This window comes from Melospiza georgiana, chromosome 19, assembly GCF_028018845.1.
Source record: "Melospiza georgiana isolate bMelGeo1 chromosome 19, bMelGeo1.pri, whole genome shotgun sequence".
NCBI lineage: Eukaryota > Metazoa > Chordata > Aves > Passeriformes > Passerellidae > Melospiza > Melospiza georgiana.
The window spans coordinates 2,811,156-2,832,707 of NC_080448.1; the positions used below are offsets into that span (position 1 = coordinate 2,811,156).

General features: G+C 54.5%; 3 protein-coding genes across 4 annotated transcripts in view; 1 reads left to right on the forward strand and 2 right to left on the reverse strand.

The window, feature by feature from the left end:
- Positions 1–2,083: 2,083 nt before the first annotated feature.
- Positions 2,084–8,298, reverse strand: CCDC183 (coiled-coil domain containing 183). The gene is made up of 14 exons (XM_058037856.1): positions 8,214–8,298; positions 8,009–8,130; positions 7,809–7,871; positions 7,007–7,174; positions 6,777–6,881; positions 6,527–6,634; positions 5,774–5,902; positions 5,142–5,199; positions 4,228–4,328; positions 3,816–3,976; positions 3,328–3,487; positions 3,092–3,211; positions 2,830–2,926; positions 2,084–2,196 (listed from the first exon to the last, which is right to left on the reverse strand). Exons 1-14 carry the CDS (start codon positions 8,296–8,298, stop codon positions 2,084–2,086), a joined length of 1,590 nt encoding a protein of 529 aa, XP_057893839.1.
- Positions 8,299–8,841: 543 nt separating this feature from the next.
- On the reverse strand, positions 8,842–14,880 carry SBDS (SBDS ribosome maturation factor). Its single transcript, XM_058037797.1, has 5 exons — positions 14,728–14,880; positions 13,885–14,014; positions 12,491–12,691; positions 11,792–11,956; positions 8,842–11,168 (listed from the first exon to the last, which is right to left on the reverse strand). The coding sequence occupies exons 1-5, from the start codon at positions 14,853–14,855 to the stop codon at positions 11,040–11,042; spliced, it is 753 nt and encodes a 250-aa protein (XP_057893780.1). The 5' UTR covers positions 14,856–14,880; the 3' UTR covers positions 8,842–11,039.
- A 94-nt stretch (positions 14,881–14,974) lies between these two features.
- The window catches only part of LOC131091638 (S-adenosyl-L-methionine-dependent tRNA 4-demethylwyosine synthase TYW1-like), a 106,661-nt gene continuing 100,083 nt past the window's right edge, over positions 14,975–21,552 (forward strand). Inside the window, exons 1-7 of one of the 2 annotated variants that reach the window (XM_058037812.1) lie at positions 14,975–15,042; positions 16,614–16,740; positions 16,883–17,049; positions 17,625–17,777; positions 18,305–18,406; positions 19,330–19,524; positions 20,867–21,148. In XM_058037812.1, the coding sequence (XP_057893795.1) occupies positions 16,915–17,049; positions 17,625–17,777; positions 18,305–18,406; positions 19,330–19,524; positions 20,867–21,148 (867 nt within the window). In that variant the 5' untranslated portion in view covers positions 14,975–15,042; positions 16,614–16,740; positions 16,883–16,914. The remainder of the gene's footprint in view (positions 15,043–16,613; positions 16,741–16,882; positions 17,050–17,624; positions 17,778–18,304; positions 18,407–19,329; positions 19,525–20,866; positions 21,149–21,552) is intronic. The other variant, XM_058037811.1, reaches the window with a different exon arrangement.

Here is a 21,552-nt window from a genome sequence, read left to right on the forward strand (position 1 = left end):
CCGATTGCTCCCATTCCTGTCTCTCCCATTCCCAGGGCAGCCAGGAGCAGTCACCCTGATCTCTCCCATTCCCATCTCTCCTGGATCCAGGGGAGCCAGGAGCAGTCACCCCAATTGCTCCCATTCCCATCTCTCCCATTCCCAGGGCAGCCAGGAGCAGAGCCAGGAGCAGTAATTCTGATTGTTCCCATTCCCATCTCCCCCAGATCCAGGGCAGCCAGGAGCAGTGAATTCCACTTGCTCCCATCCCTGTCTTTCCTGGATCCATGGTAGCCAGGAGCAGTCATTCTGATTACCCCCATTCCAGGGCAGCCAGGAGCAGTCACCCTGATTGCTCCTGTTCCCATCTCTCCCATTCCAGGGCAGCCAGGAGCAGTCACCCCAGTGGTGCCCATTCCATCTGTGTGCCCAGGGGCTGCTGGCTGGGGGTGAGAGCCCTTCCCTCCTCTGGCAGCCGTGATGAGGGGTTGGGATGCGGTGTCTGCACACATCCAGTGGATGCTCCTGATGGAGCAGGTAGTCCTTGCATCCCCTGCTCAGGGCAGGAGCAGCTCAGAGAGGTGAAACCCCATTGCTGCTGCTCTGCCCCTCCTGTAAAGGCAGCTAAACCACCCCTGAATGGGACACAGGCTGGAGACCCCAGCCAGCTCCAGCTCTTCCATACCTTTTCCCACTTCCCTGTTCCCCACAGCCAGTGTGGAAAGACCAGACCAAGAGCTTGGCACATTTCTCAGGCTGGGAGCTGGGGGTGCTCACCTGGAGAAGAGAAGGCTCCAGGGAGAGCTCAGAGCCCCTTGCAGGGCCTAAAGGGGCTCCAGGAGAGCTGGAGAGGGACTGGGGACAAGGGATGGAGGGACAGGACCCAGGGAATGGCTCCCAGTGCCAGAGGGCAGCGATGGATGGGATATTGGGAAGAAACTCTTCCCTGTGAGGGTGGTGAGGCTGTGGTGGGCACACGAGAACACGACAAGAACAGATGGATATGCAATCACAGCCTGGTCTTTACTTGCAGAAGAGCCCACCTGTGGCTGTGGATTCTGGGAAGCTCCATGAGATGCCTTTACTGACACGTGATGTTATTTCTGGAGCTTCCCTGAAAAACCCCAGGTTGTGCTGTGTTTTGTGAAGATAATGCCCATTCCACGAGACCCACCAGGAGCAGTGCTGAGAGGCTGGGGAGCAGCAGCTGCTCCTCCCTCCCTGGGGATGTCATTGATGATGCCAGCACCAAGCACAGAGCAGAACAGGCAGGGAAAGGCTGCTCTGACGCTGACATTCCCATGTGGAAGGGGACAAGGTGCCCCTGTCCTGGCTGTCTGTCCAGGAGCACAGGCAGAGCCCCTCGGTCCTGGCTGTTCCTGGACAAACAGCACCATCTATTTGCAGCACGAGAGCAGAGGGGGCATGGTGGGTGCCCCTCAGCAGGGCTGGGGATCCCACCCTGGAGCAGCAGCCTCTGCTGTCCTGGGTCACACTGGGACATTCCTGACCCCCAGACCCTCTTGCAGCCCCGGTGACACCTGGGGCTTGCTCCAGGCTCAGGACAGGAGTTCAGGACACGAGTGCAGGAGCAGGGAGGGGAGAGGCTCCAGGCTGGGGGCTCAGCTCAGCTTTGGGTCCCTCCTTCCTGGGGAGGCTCTGCCCTTCCACTCCCATGCACAGACATGGGGACTCCCACCCTGGGACCCCACAGGACTCAGCCATTCCCCTCATTTCCCCATCACTGGCTCCATCCCCTGAGGCATCAGAGGTCCCAGGAAGGTGTTGGCCCCACAGCACCAAGGGGGAGAAAGCCTGGCCAGCCCCAGCTTTGCTCCAGGGGCTGAACCTGTCCCTAAGCCAGCCCATGTCCACCTCCAAACCCAGCTCAGAGCCCCTCAGGATGGACCCCAACATGTTGTGAGTGACAGAAGTGACCTAGGACCTGTTCCAGCCTTACCATGGAACTGGGAGGAATGAAGAATATCTGATTTATTAAACCTGCTGGGAAAAGCAGACTGAGAAAACTCAGCTCAAGGTGCTCCTGCTGGGAAAAGGGTACAAGGGGTGGCCTGAGGCCTTCAGAGCTCACACAGAGAAACCACTACTTCTTCTTGCGACGCCGGGTGTTCATGCGGATCAGCTGCTGCCCCTGCTTCTTGATGTCCTCCCTGCTGGGGACGTACTCCTCTTCCTCCTCCTCAAATTCCAAGCTGTCTGCAGGGGAGAGTGGAGAGGAGGGACTGGGGAGGGGCTGGAGGCCACCTCAGCTGTGGCCATGTCCCTGGGACAGCTGGCACGTTTTGTTGGGCTCATGGGATCCAGGACAGTCCTCATGGACCTTTCCACCCCAGCATCCCAGGGTGACCTGGGGGACCTGTGATGCCACCACTGTGGCCCATCTCCATTACACTGCTGGGGCTTCCCATAAAGGTCTGGGGCTGCAGTGTGGTGGGCACAGCTCCTGCTTTGCTAAAGAAAGGGGCTGAGCTGCCAAAAGGTCTTTGCATGTTCCAGGAGCATCCACAGGCAGAACCAAGCACTGATTATTCTTCACAACCAGGTGATTTTGGAGATGAGGGTGTTCCCTCTTGCCCCACGTCTCTCCTTGTTCCTGCAGTAGCTTGGTGCTCATCATGCCACCCCCTGCCTTCATTCTCCTTCACCCCTGCCTAAAAACACCACCCACATCTGAGGCCTTAGAAACAGCCAAGGTCAGCCTCAAGACCTGGAGGCAACTTGTGGGTTGGTGTCTGCTGGGCCAGTGGGAGACAGACAAGGACTCCCCCCATTCCAGGGGGCAGGGCTGGAACAGTCACTGTAGGACACATCCCCACTGTGCTCTCCTACCATGTTCCGCAGCGCCCTCATCCTCAAAGGTGATCCTCAGGTTCTGTTTTTCACCTGCAGTTCTTTCCTCCAGAAGGTTCCTGACCTTGCCAAAAGTCTGTGAAAGACAGCCTGGGTTGAGTGCTGGAGGGCAGGTGGGTGCTACAACCCAAGCACCACGGGTGCCCAGTGCCATCAGGGCTGAGCTGCTCCATGGCCCTTCCCTGTGGCCTTGGTCTGGGAGGACCCTGAGTGTGTCCCCAGGGCCACCAAGCCCCCGTACCTCGCTCTGTTCATCAGGGCTGTCCTCAGGCCGGGCTGCCGCCTGCTCCTTCAGGAACTGCAGCTTCTGCTCACAGTGCTGCAGCTTCTCCTCCATCCCCCGCACCTCACCTGAGTCCTCCTGGGGGGACACAGCCACCTCGGTGGGCACAGCCAGGCCCTGGTGGCAGTGGTGGCCATGCCAGGCGTCCCTGTGCTGCCCTGCCTGCTGCCCTGCTCCCCTGGAGCCCCTGGTACCTTGCCAGGGATGGAGATGTACTGCAGGTGGAGGAACATGTTGTCAATGATGTTCTCGAACTCGATCAGGCGCTTCTGGTTGTTCAGCATGTGGGCTCTCATCTGCTCCAGCCGGGCCTCCTCCTGCCTCAGCTGCTCCCTCAGCTCCTCCTCCTGCATGCTGGAGCCAGCCACACTCACATCACACAGCTGCACAGGGGTGCAGGGACGCCCCAAACCTGCTCCAAAAGCTGTTCAGGCCCAACTGCAGGCCAGCTCCATGCTGCTGGCAGCACTTCCCATGCCCAGCAAGGAGAAAGGGAGCTCGGGGACCCCAGTGGGAGCTTTGGGTGCTCTGCCCTGCCAGCAGCAGAGCTGGGAGCTCAGAAACCCTCCCAGTGCGGGAGGAGTGCGTGGCTGCAGTGGGGTGCAGGTCAGGGTGCCTCTTGGGACATGTCCCCCCCTAAGGTGGTGGCCTGGCTGGCACAAGTGTGCGAGGCCAGCAGCACCTGGCGGTGCTGACGGGTTGGTTGAACTTCAGTTTGGCCTGCTTGGACTCCAGGTTCTGCAGGGTCTTCTTCAGCACGTTCTTCTTCTCGTTGCACTCATCGATGTGCTGCTGCAGGTTCTCCAGGGATTTCCTCTGTGCCTCGATGCTGCTGGGGATGTCCTGGCCAGGGGAGACACAGGGGCTCAGCCCAAGGTGCTCCTGCTGGAGGCCTCGGGGGGGGTTACAGCACCATGGAGCTCTGTGGCCCCTGCTCATGGGGAAGGGCAGTGCCTGCCTGCAAACAGGGGCTTTGTGCGGCTCCAGGGAGAGAAGAGAAGATAACTGCACAGGGAAATGGGGGAACCAGAGAGGCTGCAGCTCCCCAGAGCTCCAGCAGCCCCAGGTTTTAGCAGGGATGGATTCTCCATTACCCAGAGGCAGGAGCACTGCAGGGCAGTCTTTGCCTTCTCCATCTTGTCGGTCACAAAGGCCTCGCGCTGCATCCTGGCCATGGCGCCCTCCACGTCAGCACCTGGGGCGGCAGGGAAGGAGCAGGGTGTCCAGGGATGGAACAGGGCAGGGTGTCCAGGGAAGGAGCAGGGCAGGGTGTCCAGGGATGGAGCAGGGTGTTCAGGGATGGAACAGGATGTCCAGGGATGGAGCAGGGCAGGGTGCCCAGGGATGGAGCAGGGCAGGGTGCCCAGGGCAGGAGCAGGGCAGGGTGTCCAGGGATGGAGCAGGGCAGGGTGTCCAGGGATGGAGCAGGGTAGGGTGCCCAGGGATGGAGCAGGGTAGGGTGCCCAGGGAAGGAGCAGGGTGCCCAGGGATGGAGCAGGGCAGGGTGTCCAGGGAAGGAGCAGGGCAGGGTGTCCAGGGCAGGAGCAGGGTGTTCAGGGATGGAACAGGATGTCCAGGGATGGAGCAGGGCAGGGTGCCCAGGGATGGAGCAGGGCAGGGTGTCCAGGGAAGGAGCAGGGCAGGGTGTCCAGGGAAGGAGCAGGGTGCCCAGGGAAGGAGCAGGGCAGGGTGTCCAGGGATGGAGCAGGGTGTTCAGGGATGGAACAGGATGTCCAGGGAAGGAGCAGGGCAGGGTGTCCAGGGAAGGAGCAGGGCAGGGTGTCCAGGGAAGGAGCAGGGCAGGGTGTCCAGGGCAGGAGCAGGGCAGGGTGTCCAGGGCAGGAGCAGGGCAGGGTGCCCAGGGATGGAGCAGGGCAGGGTGTCCAGGGCAGGAGCAGGGCAGGGTGTCCAGGGAAGGAGCAGGGCAGGGTGCCCAGGGCAGGAGCAGGGCAGGGTGTCCGTGGCTGTGCCCACATCCCCCCGCTCTGCCCCCTGGCCAGGCACTCACCCAGCAGCGTTTCTGAGGAGCTCTGGTCCTCCTCTGCAGAGAGCATGGACACAGCTTGCTGCCAGGACAGTCACTGTCACCCCTGGGGGCTCAGCACTGCAGGCGGCCACTGCCCCCAGCCCTGCCTGCCCACACCCAGCTCACCTGCCCCACACCTCAGCTCACCTCCTCACACCCCCAGCTCACCTCCTCACACCCAGCTCACCTGCCCCACACCCAGCTCACCTCCCCACACCCCCAGCTCACCTCCTCACACCCCCAGCTCACCTCCTCACACCCCAGCTCACCTGCCCCACACCCAGCCCTGCCTGCCCCACACCCCCGGCCCTGCCTGCCCCACACCCAGCTCACCTCCCCACACCCAGCTCACCTCCCCACACCCAGCTCACCTGCCCCACACCCCCAGCTCACCTCCCCACACCCAGCTCACCTCCCCACACCCAGCTCACCTGCCCCACACCCCAGCTCACCTGCCCCACACCCAGCTCACCTGCCCCACACCCAGCTCACCTCCCCACACCCCCAGCTCACCTCCCCACACCCCCAGCCCTGCCTGCCCCACACCCAGCTCACCTCTCCACACCCAGCTCACCTGCCCCACACCCAGCTCACCTCCCCAAACCCCAGCTCACCTGCCTCTGCTGCCTCTCGCTCTCCTCCTGCTGCTGCAGGCTCTTGAGGTGCTTCTTCTGCTCAGCCAGGGACTGGTCCCTGAGGTGCTTCTCCACACGGACCCGGGGCCCTGCCTCGGCCATGAGTTTCTGGAGCATAACAGAGAAAGGAAGAGTTGCTGCCAAAGATGGTTGGAGCTTTCTGCAGATTGGGTATTAGGTTCAAGTATTGGTTTAGATCGAGATGTGGGAAGAAATTGTTCCCTGTGAGGGTGGTGACACCCTGGCACAGGGTGCCCAGAGCAGCAGTGGCTGCCCCTGGATCCCTGGCAGTGCCATTGGCAGTGCCAGGGTCATATTGGACAGGGTTGGAGCAACCTGGGAGAGTGGAAGGTGTCCCTGCCATGGCAGGGGGCTGGAATGAGATGAGCTTTAAGGCCCCTGCTAACCCCAACCATTCCATGAATCTGTGATTTGAGCTCCTGGGATGCCCAGTGTCAAAAGTGACCCCAGTCCATGCAAACAGGCTGTGAAGGAAGCTTGGCAAGGCAGGCTGGGGTGTGGGACACACTGCCTTTGCCATGGCTGGCACTTCAGACAGGCTGACCCCAGCCCCAGGGGACAAGAGGGAGACCTGGCAGGACCTATGGAGGCCTCTGGGTGCTGTGGGCAACCTCAGCTGCGCCTCTTTTGCCCCTTGCTGAAGGAAGGCTCTCAGGTACGTGGTGCTGTCTGTGGGCACTGCAGGGTGGGAAAAGGCCCCAGTTATCTCACCTTGATGACTCTGTTGGGTAGGACGGTAGTCTTGCTTGTGAGCTCCTGGTGGTACATCACAGTCATCCCAGACAGGAGGTCCAGGTATCGAGGTTGGTACACCAGCTCCTGGCACACAGGGAGCCACAGCACATCACCCACCGGGGTGCCCCATGCTGTGACAGGGCACAGAGGGGACACAGCCCCTTGGGCACCCCGTGCCTTGGCAGGGAGAGCAGGTGAAACACTGGCTCAGTGAGGAGGAGCTCACCCTCCTCAGGACCTCCTGCAGCCTCAGGTACAGGTTGGTGACAATCTCTCCACTTCGAATTTTCATGAGCATCTTCTCGATGTCATTGCCCAGCTGGCGAATGGTCTGGGGCAGACACGGGGGGAAGGCACGGAGTGACTGTGTGTGCCAAGCCCAGTGCCCAGCTGGGGGTGCAGGGCTGGATTAAAGCCCCCATGGGTGTTGGCACAGCAGGAAGGGCTCCCAGGTACCTGCATCTCTGCCTCTTTCCACTTAGGGTCAGCCTCAGCATCCTGCAGATCCTGCAGGCGCCTCTGGCGCTCATCCCTGGCTTGGCTCCACAGCTTCAGCTGGTGCATCAGCATGTCACACGCCTTCACCTGGTCATGGATTTTGGCCTCCATCTTCTTTACGGCCACCTGGATGGGCATGAGACCATTTTCCAGGCTGGATGCTGCAGAAGGGGATGCTGCCCAGAAAACTCCCCCCAAGGTAGAGCTGGGGACACTGAGATGCTGCTCCAGGATGTTGTCACTGGTTTGACAGGATGGGGTCTGGGAGAACTTTGCTCTGGGGGCCTTGCTGGGTGGGCAACTGCTGGTGGCAGGGCTGGGCTTAGGGACTCTGCACAACATGGAGCAGGGCTGGGGATCAATAAAATCGATCAGGGCCCAGATGGGGATGTTGTCAGAGAGCAGCAGCACCGCTGTGTTGCTGCACAAGGCCTCTGGGCAAAGGCAGCTCTGTAGGCACAGCCTCGATGTCCACGGGTTTGTAACCAGGGCACAACCTTGGGACAGGCAGTGAAGGGCAGGGACAGCATCTCTGTTCTGTAGGAACACGGGCAGTGCCAGGGACACGGGGGTGGGACAGCAGGGAGGTCTGCTGGGACAAAGGGGCTGCATGGATGTGTCCCGTGGGACCAGATGTGAACACCCCGTGTCTCCACAGCAGCCCCGTGGGGTTGTCCTGGTGCTGGCAGTGTGTCCCTCTGCCGTGCACCGTTCTCAGTGTCCCCAGAGCCCCAGCCCCTGCTTCCAGCCCTGCTGTTACCTCCAGGCTCTCAGTGCCTGAAACGAGCTCTCCGAAGGCATCCTTAATGGGGAGTTTGTTGTACTGTGGGCAGGGAGGGACAAAGATGGTCAGCCGGGGAATGACACACCTTTTGCTGGCCTGTGCTGCCAGCTCCTGGAGGAGCTGGGGGTGCAGGGCCAGCACCAGGCAGGGGTGCAGCAGGAGGGCCCTCCTGGTACCTTCAGGACAAAGTTCAGGAAAGTGGAGTCCTCCTGCAAGGCCTTCTGCAGGGTGGGGATCAGCTCCCTGTTCTGCCGGAGCTTCTCCTCGCAGGACCGAGCGAAAATCCTCCTGCCTTGATCTGGGGGACATCAGGCAGCCAATGGCAGCGCGTGGGACGAGGGGGCTGTGCCAGCCCCGTCCCCGAGCAGCCCGAGGCAGCACCTTGCAGGCCCACGAGGATATGCATCTCCTGGTTGCGCTGGTTCAGGTCGGGCTTGGGGCCCCACGTGCTGCTGGGGAGCTCCATCCCTGGGCCCATTCCCAGATCCCCTGGCACAGCTGCCGAGGCCGGGCTGCTCCCGCAGCGTTGTGAGCGCACCGAGTTCCACCGTGGAACTGTCACCTTGTCACCGCGGCACTGGCAACTGCCACCGGCCACAAACCTCCTGCTCAGCATGGCCCAGCCCCCTCCCCAACACTGCTGCAGGGAACAGCTTCATTAACAACTGATTAATGAGCTCCTGGAAGGGGGCAGAGAAGCATTCCAGCTTTGTCTCCCATCCTCGTGGCAGTGGCAGCTGTCAGGGATCGTTCTGAGCCCCACTCGGAATGGGGCAATGCCAGGGCAAACATGTGTGCCTGTGTACCCAAACACACAGCAGTGCTCTCCTGGAAGCTGCCAGCTTATTTAAATGCCCACCTATCTGAAAATTCCAGTTAATTAGCCAGGAAATGGTTGTGCAGGGAGTTATGGTCTTCTTGGAATGGGCAAAGACATCCAGTTACCAATCCTGAGCTTTATTCTGATGCTCACCGTATGTTCTTGCTGAACTACAAACATAACAAGAAATGCCAGCATGTATCTTTATTTGTCCATAAATAAACTCAAGCTCCCTCTACCAGAGAAAATCCTTAATGTCTGGATTTGCAGAAAAAGACTTTATAAAGGAACTGCCTTCCCAGCACCAAGCTCATGAATCAGCTTAGTTTCAGTTCTGGAACTCCAGATCTTTAACCTGCTGCCATCCTGTTGTGTTAAACACAGCAAACCAAGAAATTAAAGAATTGTGAATCAGGTATTACTGACACAATATCCTCAGAGGCTCTTGCTCAGCATCTTATTTGCATATTTATGAATTGCGTGTTAGTGCTAATTTCCAGTGACAAGCTAAATATCAACATGATCATCTTCAGTGCTTCCCAAAGTGTGTCTGGAGAGAGGGGCACAGGAAGGCAGCAGCCCAGGGTGGTACCCAGGGGAGCTGCCTGTGCACACAGAGCTCTCCACACTGAGCCCTGTCCGCAGGGCACATCCAGTCACTGCACCCCTGCATTCCCTAGGCAGCATTTAAACCCCTGGGAGCAAACAAAAGCATTTTAAAATGGATAGAGTGGTTCAAGAATCTCTGTTTCACCTGCCCTCAGCAAAACTCAGGCTCTAGAGAGGCAGATCCTCCCAAAATACTGCTGAAGGAATTGATCCCAGCCTTGCACGAGTGCACACAAATTGGTTGCTGCAGAAATCCACTCCCAAGGGGCAGCCTTGCACTGAGGCTCCAGCCCTGCAGCCACCTCACATGCCAAACCTCCCCTCCTCCAGCTGATTTCCACTCTCCCTGATGAAATTCCAGGAAATTCACAACGAGTTAAAGGTGCAGAGGAAAGGTCAGCAGCACAAACCCAGCTCTGTTTGACTGTCACAGAAGGGGAGAGTCCCTGGAAGGCAACAGCAACCAAAGAGCACCAAGCTCACCTGGGAGAGATCTCCCTGGCTGGCCCACAGCTCCTCACCTGCTGCCTGCTATCTGCATGAAACAGGAATGTCATATTAAAGGCTCCTCAAATTCCTGCTGATTTAGCTTCAAGTCACTGAACCATATCTGCTTTGCCTGGTGGTTTGTATTTTTAGTATCTCCTTCCCCCATTGTTGTCCTCTCTTCCCCTTTTCTTTGCAATACCCCAGTTCAACTTTAAATCATTTGCTTAACACAGCTGCAGCAAGATTTAACAGAATTAGCAAGAACTATATCCCATGCCTCAGGAGCTGGCTGGTAATTCTGTGCATGGATTAGAGAGCAGCAAAAAAAAGGACAGAGGATAAAGGACAGCTGCCAGAATTGTTCTGTTGCACTAAAAAGCAAAGGGGCACACACAAACAATTCCTGCTGGGAATTACTGTCCAACAAAAGCCTGTCTGGCTCCATGGCCAGAGGCCACCACTGCCTGAGATTCATTTTATCATGTGAAAGCAGCAGCTCCCAAGCACAGGCTACTCCCTCAGCCTGCAAAAGCATTGCCACAGCCAGGGATATCTCCTCTACTATTAACAAAAATAAGTATCTTCTTTCTTTCTGTATCTATAATATATAAATAGATGATAATTTGTTTTTATTAATGTAGCTAAATATATTCTACAAATAAGTTATTTGGAGAACATCATCTCTATGTCAGCAAGTGCTGCTATAGCCAGTGAAGGAATTCTTTATGAATGGTCCTTTGAAGTACTTTAATTACCAAGAAGCCAATTATGGAAGCCTAAGTCAGTTTTCACACTGCCAAGAGACTGATTTTTAGACATGATCCACACTGCACCTGTTTAGAAGTGAAAAATGCAACTTTCTTTTCTTAAGGTCCCTCTCCTCACATACAAAGCCACTCCTCAGCGACCAGTGCAATCTCCCACTCAACACTGACAACCTGAAGGTACAAACAATTGGCACCAAATCACTCAAACACTTTTCAACAGCAACGCTGAAACTAAAGCAAAGCCAGAGTAACCTCCTACCACACCCTAACTCAGTTCTTATTAGTGCAACTCTGACACAAAATCTTCTTACAGGCAAAGACATCTGTAAACCAAGCAAGTGTAAAATGATAAAAAAAACCCAACCCACACTGCATGGAAAAATCCCAAAGGATTAGTGTCAGAAAATGTTTGGCAGCAAGAGATTGGAAAAAACCATGAAACCATGAAGGCCTAACAGAAGAGTGGCTACACCAGTCACTGCAGGGAGGGTGTTGAAGCAGATCTGCTGCAGGAAGATTTTGTTATTCAAGCTTTTCATCTCCTTCCTCCACATCCTTCAGACTGAGCACTTCCAGGGATCCTTTCCCTTTTGTCTCACTGCGGATCAGCTCGTCGATCTCCCTGAAGCAGCCTGGGTCAATAAGGCACACCTGCAACATTCCACATTTCATCAATCAGCCAAGAATGTTTGCATTTCATCAGCCCTACCCAAGGCCTAGCATTCACTTTCATTAAAACAATCCTAGTTACTGAGGAGGACTCTGAAGAGTTGACAAACTCTGTCTGGCAGCAAACCTTCCACAGAGCTCTACAGTTCCAGTTCCCCATGCTGGACATGGCTTTTGCCAGTTGGGATTGCTGGACTCTAATCTGTTTGTATGAAGATTTTAATACCAAATTTTGCTTTACCACCCACTAACTTTAAAGAAAATAATTAGCCACCCTTAAAGTCTAGACAGAAGCCACCAAATAAGTAACAATAACATTTCACATACAGGAGAGACTTCTCAGTGTTGCAGGATCATCACTGCTAAGGGGAATTGCACTGTGCACTCCTCAGCGTGGAGCAGCAACCTCTGGAGGCCAAAGGCTGCTTCCATGCCCACATCACTAGGATTGTGTGAAATTAAGAATTCCCAACCACAGCTCTCATTCAGGATCTCGGGTAAGCCTTCAGTTTATCTAAACAGCTTCCATTTATGAATTCATCTCCTAGTAAAATACACGTGTAGTTCAAATCAAACCTGAAACCCAGGGACTGCTTTTTGCTTACCATTTCCAGCTGTTCCTGGAAGTCTTCACTCTCAGTAACTTTAATCAGTGGCTTCAGCTTCTCTTTCAGTTTCTTGCCCTCCTTTGCGGGCAGGATAAATCTCAGCCTCATGTGAGCACGTTCAATCTGCATGGTCTCCTTCAGCTGCCTGATCACTTCCAGGGCCTGTTGGACAAGAAAGAGACCACTTGCACACCTGCTTAAAACCCAGCACCCAGTTCCAAATCTCAAATCAGCTTCAGAGCCATCTCTCAGTGCTGGTCACTGCTGCTCTGCTATCAGGCTCTTTTGACAGATGAACAAGAAAAGGCTGACTTGTTTTTTGTGATCACTTTGAACACTTAAAAGCCGTCTGAAATGAAGTTAAATAGCTATACTGCAAAACACCACAAAGCCACATGGCTCAAATTCAAAACTGATATACCACACCAATTAGCATAAATCATAAACCTTTTATTTCTGCTCTAAGTGTATCACTGTTGGCTTTTTCCTTTCTTTCTCCCCTCCCTGAATTCTTAGCAAACAAACTGACAGAGTTTCAGGAGCTGCTTCTCTGCAGCACTCAGCTGCCAGATGGCTGAGTAATCCCTGTGCAGGCCTCAGATCCCAGCGCTCTGCTGATCCCTCTGTGATGAGACCCGAGGAACTGCACTGGATGGCAGCACCTCGGAGCAGGAGCTGCTCCTGCAGGAACCTCACCTGCTGCTTTGTGCTCTTGTTGGGTTTGACAGAGTAGTGGATGTCCTTCATGGCCCTCTCGATGAGGATGACAGTGTAGGGCCGCTTGGTCTCGGGGTTCACGCACTTGTCAGCCACGATGGTGGCGATGTCGCGGAACATCTGCTCCAGCTGCGTGTGCCGCTCCTTGTCCGACACCTGCAGCTCCCCTTTGGACAAAATCTGTTTTACCCACAGAAACCCGTTAGTGAACGTCCTGGATCTGAAGAGTGGCAAGTTACATTTGACAACTTTGAGTAACTTTGTTAAATTTGACAGCTGCTGCAAAGGTTGGGCGAGATTTGAAGTGCAGCAAACAATAATCAAATGAATAATGTGAATCATTACAACAGACAGCATTGGAAAGGCTTCAGACAAAAAAACTCACCCCAGAAACACCAAACAGAAGCAAGAGAAGCACAGATTTCACAGAATATCTTAAGCTGGAACGGAGCCCTCAAGGACCACCCAGTGCAGCCCTGGCCCTGCACAAACACCCCAACAATCCCACCCTGGGCATCCCTGGAAGCTCAGGCAGCCTCGGGGCTGTGCCCATTCCCTGGGCAATGCCAGCACCCTCTGGGGGAAGAGCCTTTGCCAAAATCCAACCTGCCCTGGCACAGCTCCAGCCCTTCCCTGGGTGCTGTCCCTGTCCCACAGAGCAGAGGTGGGAACTGTCCCTTGGGAGGAGCTGCAGACCCCAATGAGGTCTGACCTCAGTCTCCTCAGGCTGAACAGACCAAGTGCCCTAAGCTGCTCCTTGTGTGGCCCCTCCAGGCCCTTCACCTTCTTTATAGCTTTCTGTGGACTCTGACAGCTTCAGATCTCTCTTATATTGTGGCACTCAAAATTGCCCCAGAGCAGAGTAGGACAATCCTCTCCCTGGCCCAGCTGTTGATACTGGGCCTGGTGACCCCAGGAGAGGGATGTCCCTCCTGGCTGCCAGGGCAATGCTGACTCAAGAGATTTACTGAAATCTTATCAACCACAGCAAGTCCATAGTTCATATCTCACCAGAAAGGACTAAGAAATTAGATCTGCTACTTACACCTAAGTGAGCTCTCCAAAGTAAGCAACTGTCCCCTTCTTTCTCTGCATTCTTAATAATTTATCTTATGTGAAGAACTCTTCAGTGCTGGCTGTGTCCAGACACATCAGTGCATGCAAATTGTGTGTTAGACAGAATTCTTTCCAGCCACGCATATATGCCAAATTTAAAACTATAAAACAGAGCTACAGCTCCTTTTTATCCATTTCTTAACAAGCAACCCTTTCACCTATGGAAGCATTCTAGAAACACCCTTCAGTACAAACCAGCCTAACTGCATGACTAAATCTTCTCACATCTTTTACAAAGCAAAGTGTGTGAAACCTACCATCTTACAGATTTCTGTCTGGTCATCTGTTCCAAATGCTTTAACCAGATCTTCCTTCTTTGCCACCTGGCCTTTGGAGACATTGACAAACACTGTGTGTGTCTGCAGGACCTCGTCGAGATCTTTCTCCCTGGAGATTAAGACAAATGTAGAAAACTCAGAATAATCCCAGAATGATGCCAGTGCCATGGCAGGGAAACCTCCCACTGTCCCAGGCTGCTCCCAGCCCTGTCCAGCCTGGCCTTGGGCACTGCCAGGGATCCAGGGGCAGCCACAGCTGCTCTGGGCACCCTGTGCCAGGGCCTGCCCACCCTCACAGGGAACAATTCCCAATTCCCAATATCCCATCCATCCCTGTCCTCTGTCACAGTGAAACACTGCCCCTCGTCGGGGTACTCCGTGCCTTGCCCAAGCCCCTCTCCAGAAAAGCAGCAATGCCTGGAGCCCAGCTGCGTTCAGCGAGGAGAGATAAAGGGCTCCCGCTGTCCCGGGCTGACTCAGCACAGCTGGAACCTTCCAGCACAGCGCTGTCGCTGCCCAGGCACGGGCACGGCGCTCCCGTTACCGGCCCCGCGCCTCCTCCCGGGGTCAGACCGGGGCCCGGGGCCGCGCACGATCCCCGGCCCCGCAGCCGGGTGCCGGCTCCCGGGTCACTGGCGACCCCCCTCCCACACCCCGGGCCCTTCCCGGTTCTCCCACGGGCTCCCCTCCCACGCCACCACCGAGTCCCCACACGGAGTGCCCGGTACGATCCCCTCACAGCGGGTCCCCACACGCACGGGCCCTGCCCCGGGCCCCACGCCGGCCCCGAGCCGCCTCCCCGCCGGCTCCCCGGGCACTCACGCTCCGCTGCGCCAGCCCATGACCTTGTTGCGGTAACAGGCGATCTCGAAGCGCTTCCCGGCGCGCCGTGCCCGCACCACGGCCACATTGGTGAGGCGGATCTGGTTGGTGGGGGTGAAGATGGACATGGCGGCGGCCGCCCGCTCCGCCCCCGGCCCGGCCCGGCAGTGAATGGCGGCACGGGCGGAAGGGGCGGGAGCGGCGCATGGCGGCCTGAGGGGAGCCGGGCGGGGAGCGGGGTCAGTGACGGCGTGATGGCTGAGTGTGTGAGGGAGAGAGCCGTGATGGGGGGAACACAATGACCGTGTCTGTGGGGTAATAACTGTGTCCGGGGAGTGATAACCGTGAGGGGGGATATTATAACCGTGCTTTTGGGGTAATAACTATGTGTGTGGGCTGGTAGCCGAGTTTGTGGGACAATAGTGTATGTATGGGCTGGTAACCGAGTTTGTGGGATAAGGGTGTGTGTGTATGGGCTGGTAACCGAGTTTGTGGGATAATAGCGTGTGTAAGGGCTAATAACGGAGTTTGTGGGATAATAACTGTGTGTATGGGCTGGTAACCGAGTTTGTTGGGATAATAGTGTGCGTATGGGCTAATATCCGAGTTTGTGGGACAATAGTGTGTGTATGGGTTAATAACTGAGTTTGTGGGATAGTGGTGTATGTATGGGGTAATGTCCGAGTTTGTGGGATAATGGTGTGTGTATGGGCTGGTAACCGAGTTTGTGGGATAATAACTGTGTGTATGGGCTGGTAACCGAGTTTGTGGGATAATGGTGTGTGTATGGGGTAATGTCCGAGTTTGTGGGACCATAGTGTGTGTATGGGCTGGTAACCATGAGGGGATAGAACAGCCGTGTGTGTGAGTGGCTGTAACTGTGATCGGGTGCTGTGGAGGGAGATGAGGGCAATGACCCTGGGGGTTTTGTTAACCATGAGTGGTGTACAGGGGTAGGATCTCTGAGGTCGGGGGTGTTTAATAACTGTGAGGGTGTGGGATGATAACCCTGAGGCCGGGGAAGGTGGGGTAAAACTGTGGGGTATTTGGGGGAGAGAGGGGCATTAACTGTGAGAGGAGGAATAACCACGAGGATGTGTGTGTGTGTTTGTGGGGTGATAACCATTAGGGGCTGTGTAGGGGATAATAGTGAGCCTGTTTTGGAGCTGAAATTCTCTTCAATATATGTAGCATCTATTGCATTTGAGGAAGTTGTATAGAGGTTAAGGGAATCCCTATAGCTGGTTTGGGTAAAACTGGGAACACTGAGCAAGTGCTCTTGGCTTTTCTCTATTAAGAGTCTCAGTGTTGCTGCTGGAGGGCTGAAGGGCAACCCCTTAAGCCTTGGCTCTGGTAATGAGTACCAGCCTGTACAAGTTTCCAGCCTCTTGGAAATACTTGCATTCTGTGCTCTCGACTGATATCTGCAAAAACAAGATCCAAGCTGCAGATGACAGTAGAAGGGTGTTAGCTGTGTTCCTCAGTCAATAAATATCACAAACCAACCCTTTTGGAGTGCCTGAATATTCCATATGAAATAGATATTCGCAGATACCCTGCAGGTGCATTCCTGACTGTGCCCTGAATGTTCTGAACCAACATGAAACATCTCAGTGGTTCCAAATCAAGCTTCACTTGCATCATAGAATTCTGTGAAAGTGTTTCCAATTGAATCTGCGTTTCAGTCTGCCCTTGAAGCTCTGTTTGTAACCAGTGTGACATCAAATGTGTGTAAGCAAGGGTTGTGTTCAGCAGAAAGTTCTGTGCAGGTGATTTCCCCCTTGGACTGGAGCTTTCTCATTCCAGAGAACTGCATTTGTTGGGTTTGTGTGAAACTAAAGCCATTGTGATCCACTGGATGTTTCACGAGGACTTTTTCCTTTCAGGCACTTGGACAGCACAAGTGTTTCCTGCTTTCCCTTGTAACAGAGCTGCCCTAGAAGGGAAGAGCCCAGAGTTTCCCTCTGACAGTATGGAATGCTAGCTTGGAGCTCATCTGACACACCTGAGGAGGTAAAGGCTTTTTGATTCAATTTTAGTGCCTTGCCTTTAGCCAGATGCTGTTTTCTGCAAAGCCTGGGCAATAGCTGATAGTGTGAGGCTGTGGGTACTGTGTGATTACTTTGTGTGTGCTCATTCCATACTCACTCTGTAGGAACCTGTGACATTCCAGGTTTAGATGTCTCAATGGATATGTGGAGCTACTTCCATACTTGCCTGGGGTCCATATGGCTGCACAGATTGTACATCTATTCTGCTGTTGCTCTTGGGATCAGCCTTTGGATTGTCATTCACTTCACCACCACCAGAGCCAAAAAGAAGGTAACTGAGCCTGTCAGCACTTCTCTCAGAGACCCCAAAAACCTGGGTGGGAGTGAGTAGTTACTGGATAAAGGCACCTGCCACGGGCCTGCTGAGGGTGTTGCAAATTCCAAATGCAGTTTGGTTATCTGGTTATGATCCTCAGCCTGGCTTGTTTGTGTCTGTGGGTCACTGAATGCTCTTGTTGCTGTGATGATGGGGCAGAGCTCAGCAGGACCCATCTCACACTGTTCCCCCTGGATTGCTCTGTCACTCCAGGTAAACCCCTCTGCTTGTGCTCAGGGTTTGCACCTCCATGTTTTCATGATGCTCGTGACAGGCTGGTTTTGGGATAGGAGGGAATTAGGCCATTCAGGAGTTGAAAACCTCCTCCTGCAGGTGGGTAAAGATCTGCTGCAGGACTTGGGAGGTTCAGCTGGATGCTGTTACCTCCCAGACAAGTGGGTACTGTAGCATGGCTTGGTCAGGAGCACAGGTCGTGGTGTGTTTGTCTGGGTGTGAGGGGAACCAGAATGCTTTGACTGTTGCTGAGAGTGGCCCCAGGATTTGAGTTTTAAATGCTCTTGGTTTGACAGCCCTTGGAGAAGGATGAGCAGTCCCATGGGAGTCCCTCTGCCCCTGAGGGAACATCAGACAAACTGGGAAATGGATGTGCCCCCCGTCAGGCACACAGGATCCATGTTGCTGGAGTGAAGATCTTCTATGGCTCTCAGACTGGCACAGCAAAGGTATCTGTACTTTTATTGCACAGCTGTGAAATTGCTTTGAAATATTGTTGGGATCTGAGAACCTTGCTTGCCTTAAAACACTGCCCTGGGTACAGATCTGGGAGTTCATCAGCACATTCATTAGCTTCTTACAATCATTGCCCAACATGCAAGATGAGTGAAAAATTAAATAAAAATAACAATTTTCTTCCTCCCTTTAAGCAAGGCATGCAATAGAGATTGATTATAAAGCTGGAAGTTCACTCTTGCACTGTAATTGTAATTTTTAGCAAAGCTTTATAGAGAGAAGTGCTGGGTTTGGTGCTTTCTCATGAAGAAATGTAATTTGTGTGTGTAACTGTGACATTATAATGTTGGAACTCTCAGCCAGTGTACTCCATCTTTGCTTTAATGTGAGGAATGGCAGTGCCAGTGTCCAGGCCACCTGTGTCATTATTCTTCCTGTGCTGGGAGAAGTCTTGTGGCTGAGCACAGCAGGGCTCGTGGGGCTTGAATTAATTGATACCTTCCAATGTTTCTTTGTTCAGAGATTTGCCAAAGCTCTGGCTGAAGCTGTTTTTTCCCTTAATTTGCCTGTGGAAGTCATTAACATGGAAGACTATGATCCAGAAGATGGTTTAGTGGAGGAGGTGGGTATGGCATAAACACCAGTAACAAGTACTAATTTTTCCTGGGGTTGTCAAGGCTATTTTCCTCTTGTATTTCTCTCCTGTTGTTCTGGAAATCCCCAAAGCTTTGTGTTGAATTGCTTCCCTACCTTTGCAAATGTAGCCCATTAGCCCTCAGCAGAAAATATCTATATTTTGAGAATTTCAAAGCATCAGTTGGACATTTTGCTGTGACAGTGACTCTGTATGAGCCAGTTCTGTAACTCAGGGGTGAGCTGGGTAAGAGTGGGTGCCCCAGGTGCTCTGTACAGCTGGGCAAGGTTCAGAACCAGAACAGCAAGGTGGTGATGCCTCTGCAGCCTTTAGAGGCTTTTAAGATAGAAACTCCTGGTGAAGTGTAGTAATTTATATTATATAGTAGTATAGTGTAGAAATTTATATTTATATATTTAGGTGTAGTAATCCTTGATGGGTTTTTTCTTCTGTGATTATTGATAGTTGCTCCTTGAGAGTTTTAATTAATCCTAACTAAAAGTTTTGGTGGAAACTGCATGCTGGGAATTCCTTCAGGTGTCAGTATGAGTTGCCAGCATTTGATACTGCCCCTAACACACCTGTAAATGTGAGGTTGAGGAGTCTGAAATATTTATCCATGGGGCACTTCCCTGATGAAGGAGTTGGGTCAGGAAGCTGCTGATGGGGCTGGATGTCCAGGTTTGCTCTGTCACTGTGTCCCTGACCTCTCTCTGATAATTTGAGGTGCTGTGCAGATTGTTCAGCACCCTTGGGATTGTCACCTGCACCATGCCACCCCAGCAGGAGACAGCCTTATCTTTTGATTTCCCCCAGCTGCCTGAGTGTTGCAACTCTTTCCTTTAGAAGAAGGTCCTGGAAAATGCAGTGATTTGTTTTTTTTCCCCCTCCTGTCCTGTTTGTGTGAGCAGACAAGCAGCAGGAACATCTGTGTGTTCCTGGTGGCCACCTACACCGAGGGGCAGCCCCCAGAGAGCGCAGCGTGGTTCTGCAAGTGGCTGCAAGAGGCAGCCAATGATTTCCGTGTTGGGAGGAGCTTCCTGCAGGGCCTGAGATACGCCGTGTTCGGGCTGGGCAACTCTGCCTACGGGGATCACTACAACACGGTGAGTGTGCCCTGAGCCCCCTGCTTGGCCTCTGCTCCTCAGAGCTCAGCTGCATGCAGGGCATCCAGCCTCAGTGAGCCTGCTGCTCTGGGTGGGATTGCAGCTGTTGTGCTGACTGGCTGAGGTGCTGGGTTTAGGGTATGGGCAGAATCTCAGAGCTACTGAGCTTGGAAAAAACCTCCAAGATCACTGAACCCACAGTGTGCCCAATCCCCACCTTGTCCCCAGCCCAGAGCTCTGAGTTCCACCTTCAGCCCTTCCCTGGGCACCTCCAGGGATGGGCACTCCAAACCTGCCTGGGCAGCCCCTGGCAGTGCTGAGCCCCCTTTCCATTGGGAAATTCTGCTGCTGTCCCCCCTGAGCTGCCCTGGCCCAGCCTGAGGCCGTTCCCTCTGCTCCTGTCCCTGTTCCCTGGAGCACAGCCCGACCCCCCCGGCTGTGCCCTCCTGTCAGGAGCTGTGCAGAGCCACAAGGGCCCCCTGAGCCTCCTCTGCTCCAGGCTGAGCCCCTGCCCAGCTCCCTCAGCTGCTCCTGGGGCTCCAGGCCCTCCCCAGCTCCATTCCCTGCCATGGACACCTCCAGCCCTTTGCTGTCTTCCTTGGGGTGAGGGGCCCAAAACTGCCCCCAGCACTGGAGGTGCCTGAGCAGTGCCAGCACAGGGGACAGTCACTGCCATGGTCCTGCTGCCACACCAGTGCTGGTACAAGCCAGTGCCATTGGCCTTCTTGGCCACCTGGGCAGTTCAGCTTTGAAGCAATTTGATTTCAAATGGGAAATGAGTCCCACAGGCACTGGAAGGTGTGGTAACACATTTGGTAAATCCTGACTGAGTTCATTTCCCAGCTTTGAAAGCTTTCTGCAGTCACCTGAGGGCACAGCACTGTAAACTCTTGCTGCCTTCTAAACGTGGCTCCTTGTTATGATGTGAGTTTTAGCTTTATTCCCTGCTGTGAACTGTGTCAGAATCTCTGCCTGGTCATTGTTCTCATCTCGCACAGAAAATTGGCATCACTTGTCACAGGTTGTGCACAGAGCTGGGGCTGTGTGTCACACATGACTGTTCTGACCAACAAGCACCACACAGAGCAGTCTGTTCCCAGAGCCCCTCCCTTCAGCCCAGGGGGGGCAGAGGGATTTCCCAGTGCAGTCTGAGGGGCTGTGGTGCTGTTCAGGCTGCCCTGGGTCTGTGCAGAGCCAGCACCTGAGAGGGACTCCCCAGGCCCCTGCCCTGCAGTGCTGTGCAGCTCTCTGGCTCTTCCCAGGGCTGATCCTTGCTTTTCTCGTTGGCTGCTTGCACTTGGCCCTGGTTTAATTTCCTTTCCAACCCTTGCTCCTGGCCTAGGTTGCAAGGAGGATGGACAGGTGGCTGTGGATGCTCAGTGCCAGCAGGATCATGGCTCGGGCTGAGGGGGACTGCAATGTGGCCCAGAGCAAGCACGGCAGCATTGAGGCTGACTTTGAGGCCTGGAAGGACAAATTCCTCACTCGGCTCAGGGCACTCTGCAGGGGGGAGAAGAAGCCCTGCAGGGGGAAGTGCAAGAAGGGGAAGTGCAAAACTCCAGGGAAGCAGAGCAAGGAGAGCTCAGATCGTGAACATGGGACGTCAGAGCAGGACGATACTGAGGTACAGCCAAAATCCTTGAGGCCTTATTTTATTGGGAGCACTGTTTGACTTCTCCCCTTCTTCCTGCAGTCCAGAGGGCTGCTGTGGGAGCCTGGTACTTGTTCTGGAGCAGGGGGAGAGGAGAGCTGAGATCCCATGGCAATTAAGTAGAATGAGCCATCTGAAAGAAGGACCAAAGAGTTAGTGATGAGCCAGGCTCGATGGCATTTGTGTGATGAGGGAGTGCTGCTCCTGGCTGGGGACAGATGCTCCAGGGAGCCAGGCTGAGCTCTCAGCAGAGCCTTTGTCCCAAGGCCAAGGGGACCCTTCAGTTCCCTGTGAGTCCTTAACCTGCTTCCACTTCAACCCTGTGAAGCTCAGCTGCTCTGCCTGTATCCCAGGGTTTTCCAAAGGCAGCTGGGGTG

Bases quoted from the DNA above. Each gene is read 5' to 3' on its own strand.
- SBDS (XM_058037797.1), bottom strand. From the start codon at position 14,855: ATGTCCATCTTCACCCCCACCAACCAGATCCGCCTCACCAATGTGGCC. The intron at 12,692-13,884 runs GTAGGTTTCACA...TGGGTAAAACAG, and splicing joins AGACAGAAATCTGTAAGATG to ATTTTGTCCAAAGGGGAGCT. The intron at 11,957-12,490 runs GTGAGGTTCCTG...CTTGTCCAACAG, and splicing joins ACAAGAGCACAAAGCAGCAG to GCCCTGGAAGTGATCAGGCA.
- CCDC183 (XM_058037856.1), bottom strand. From the start codon at position 8,298: ATGGAGCTCCCCAGCAGCACGTGGGGCCCCAAGCCCGACCTGAACCAG. The intron at 5,200-5,773 runs GTGAGCTGGGGT...CTGTCCTGGCAG, and splicing joins GCGAGAGGCAGCAGAGGCAG to CAAGCTGTGTCCATGCTCTC. The intron at 4,329-5,141 runs GTGAGTGCCTGG...CTGCCGCCCCAG, and splicing joins CTCCTCAGAAACGCTGCTGG to GTGCTGACGTGGAGGGCGCC.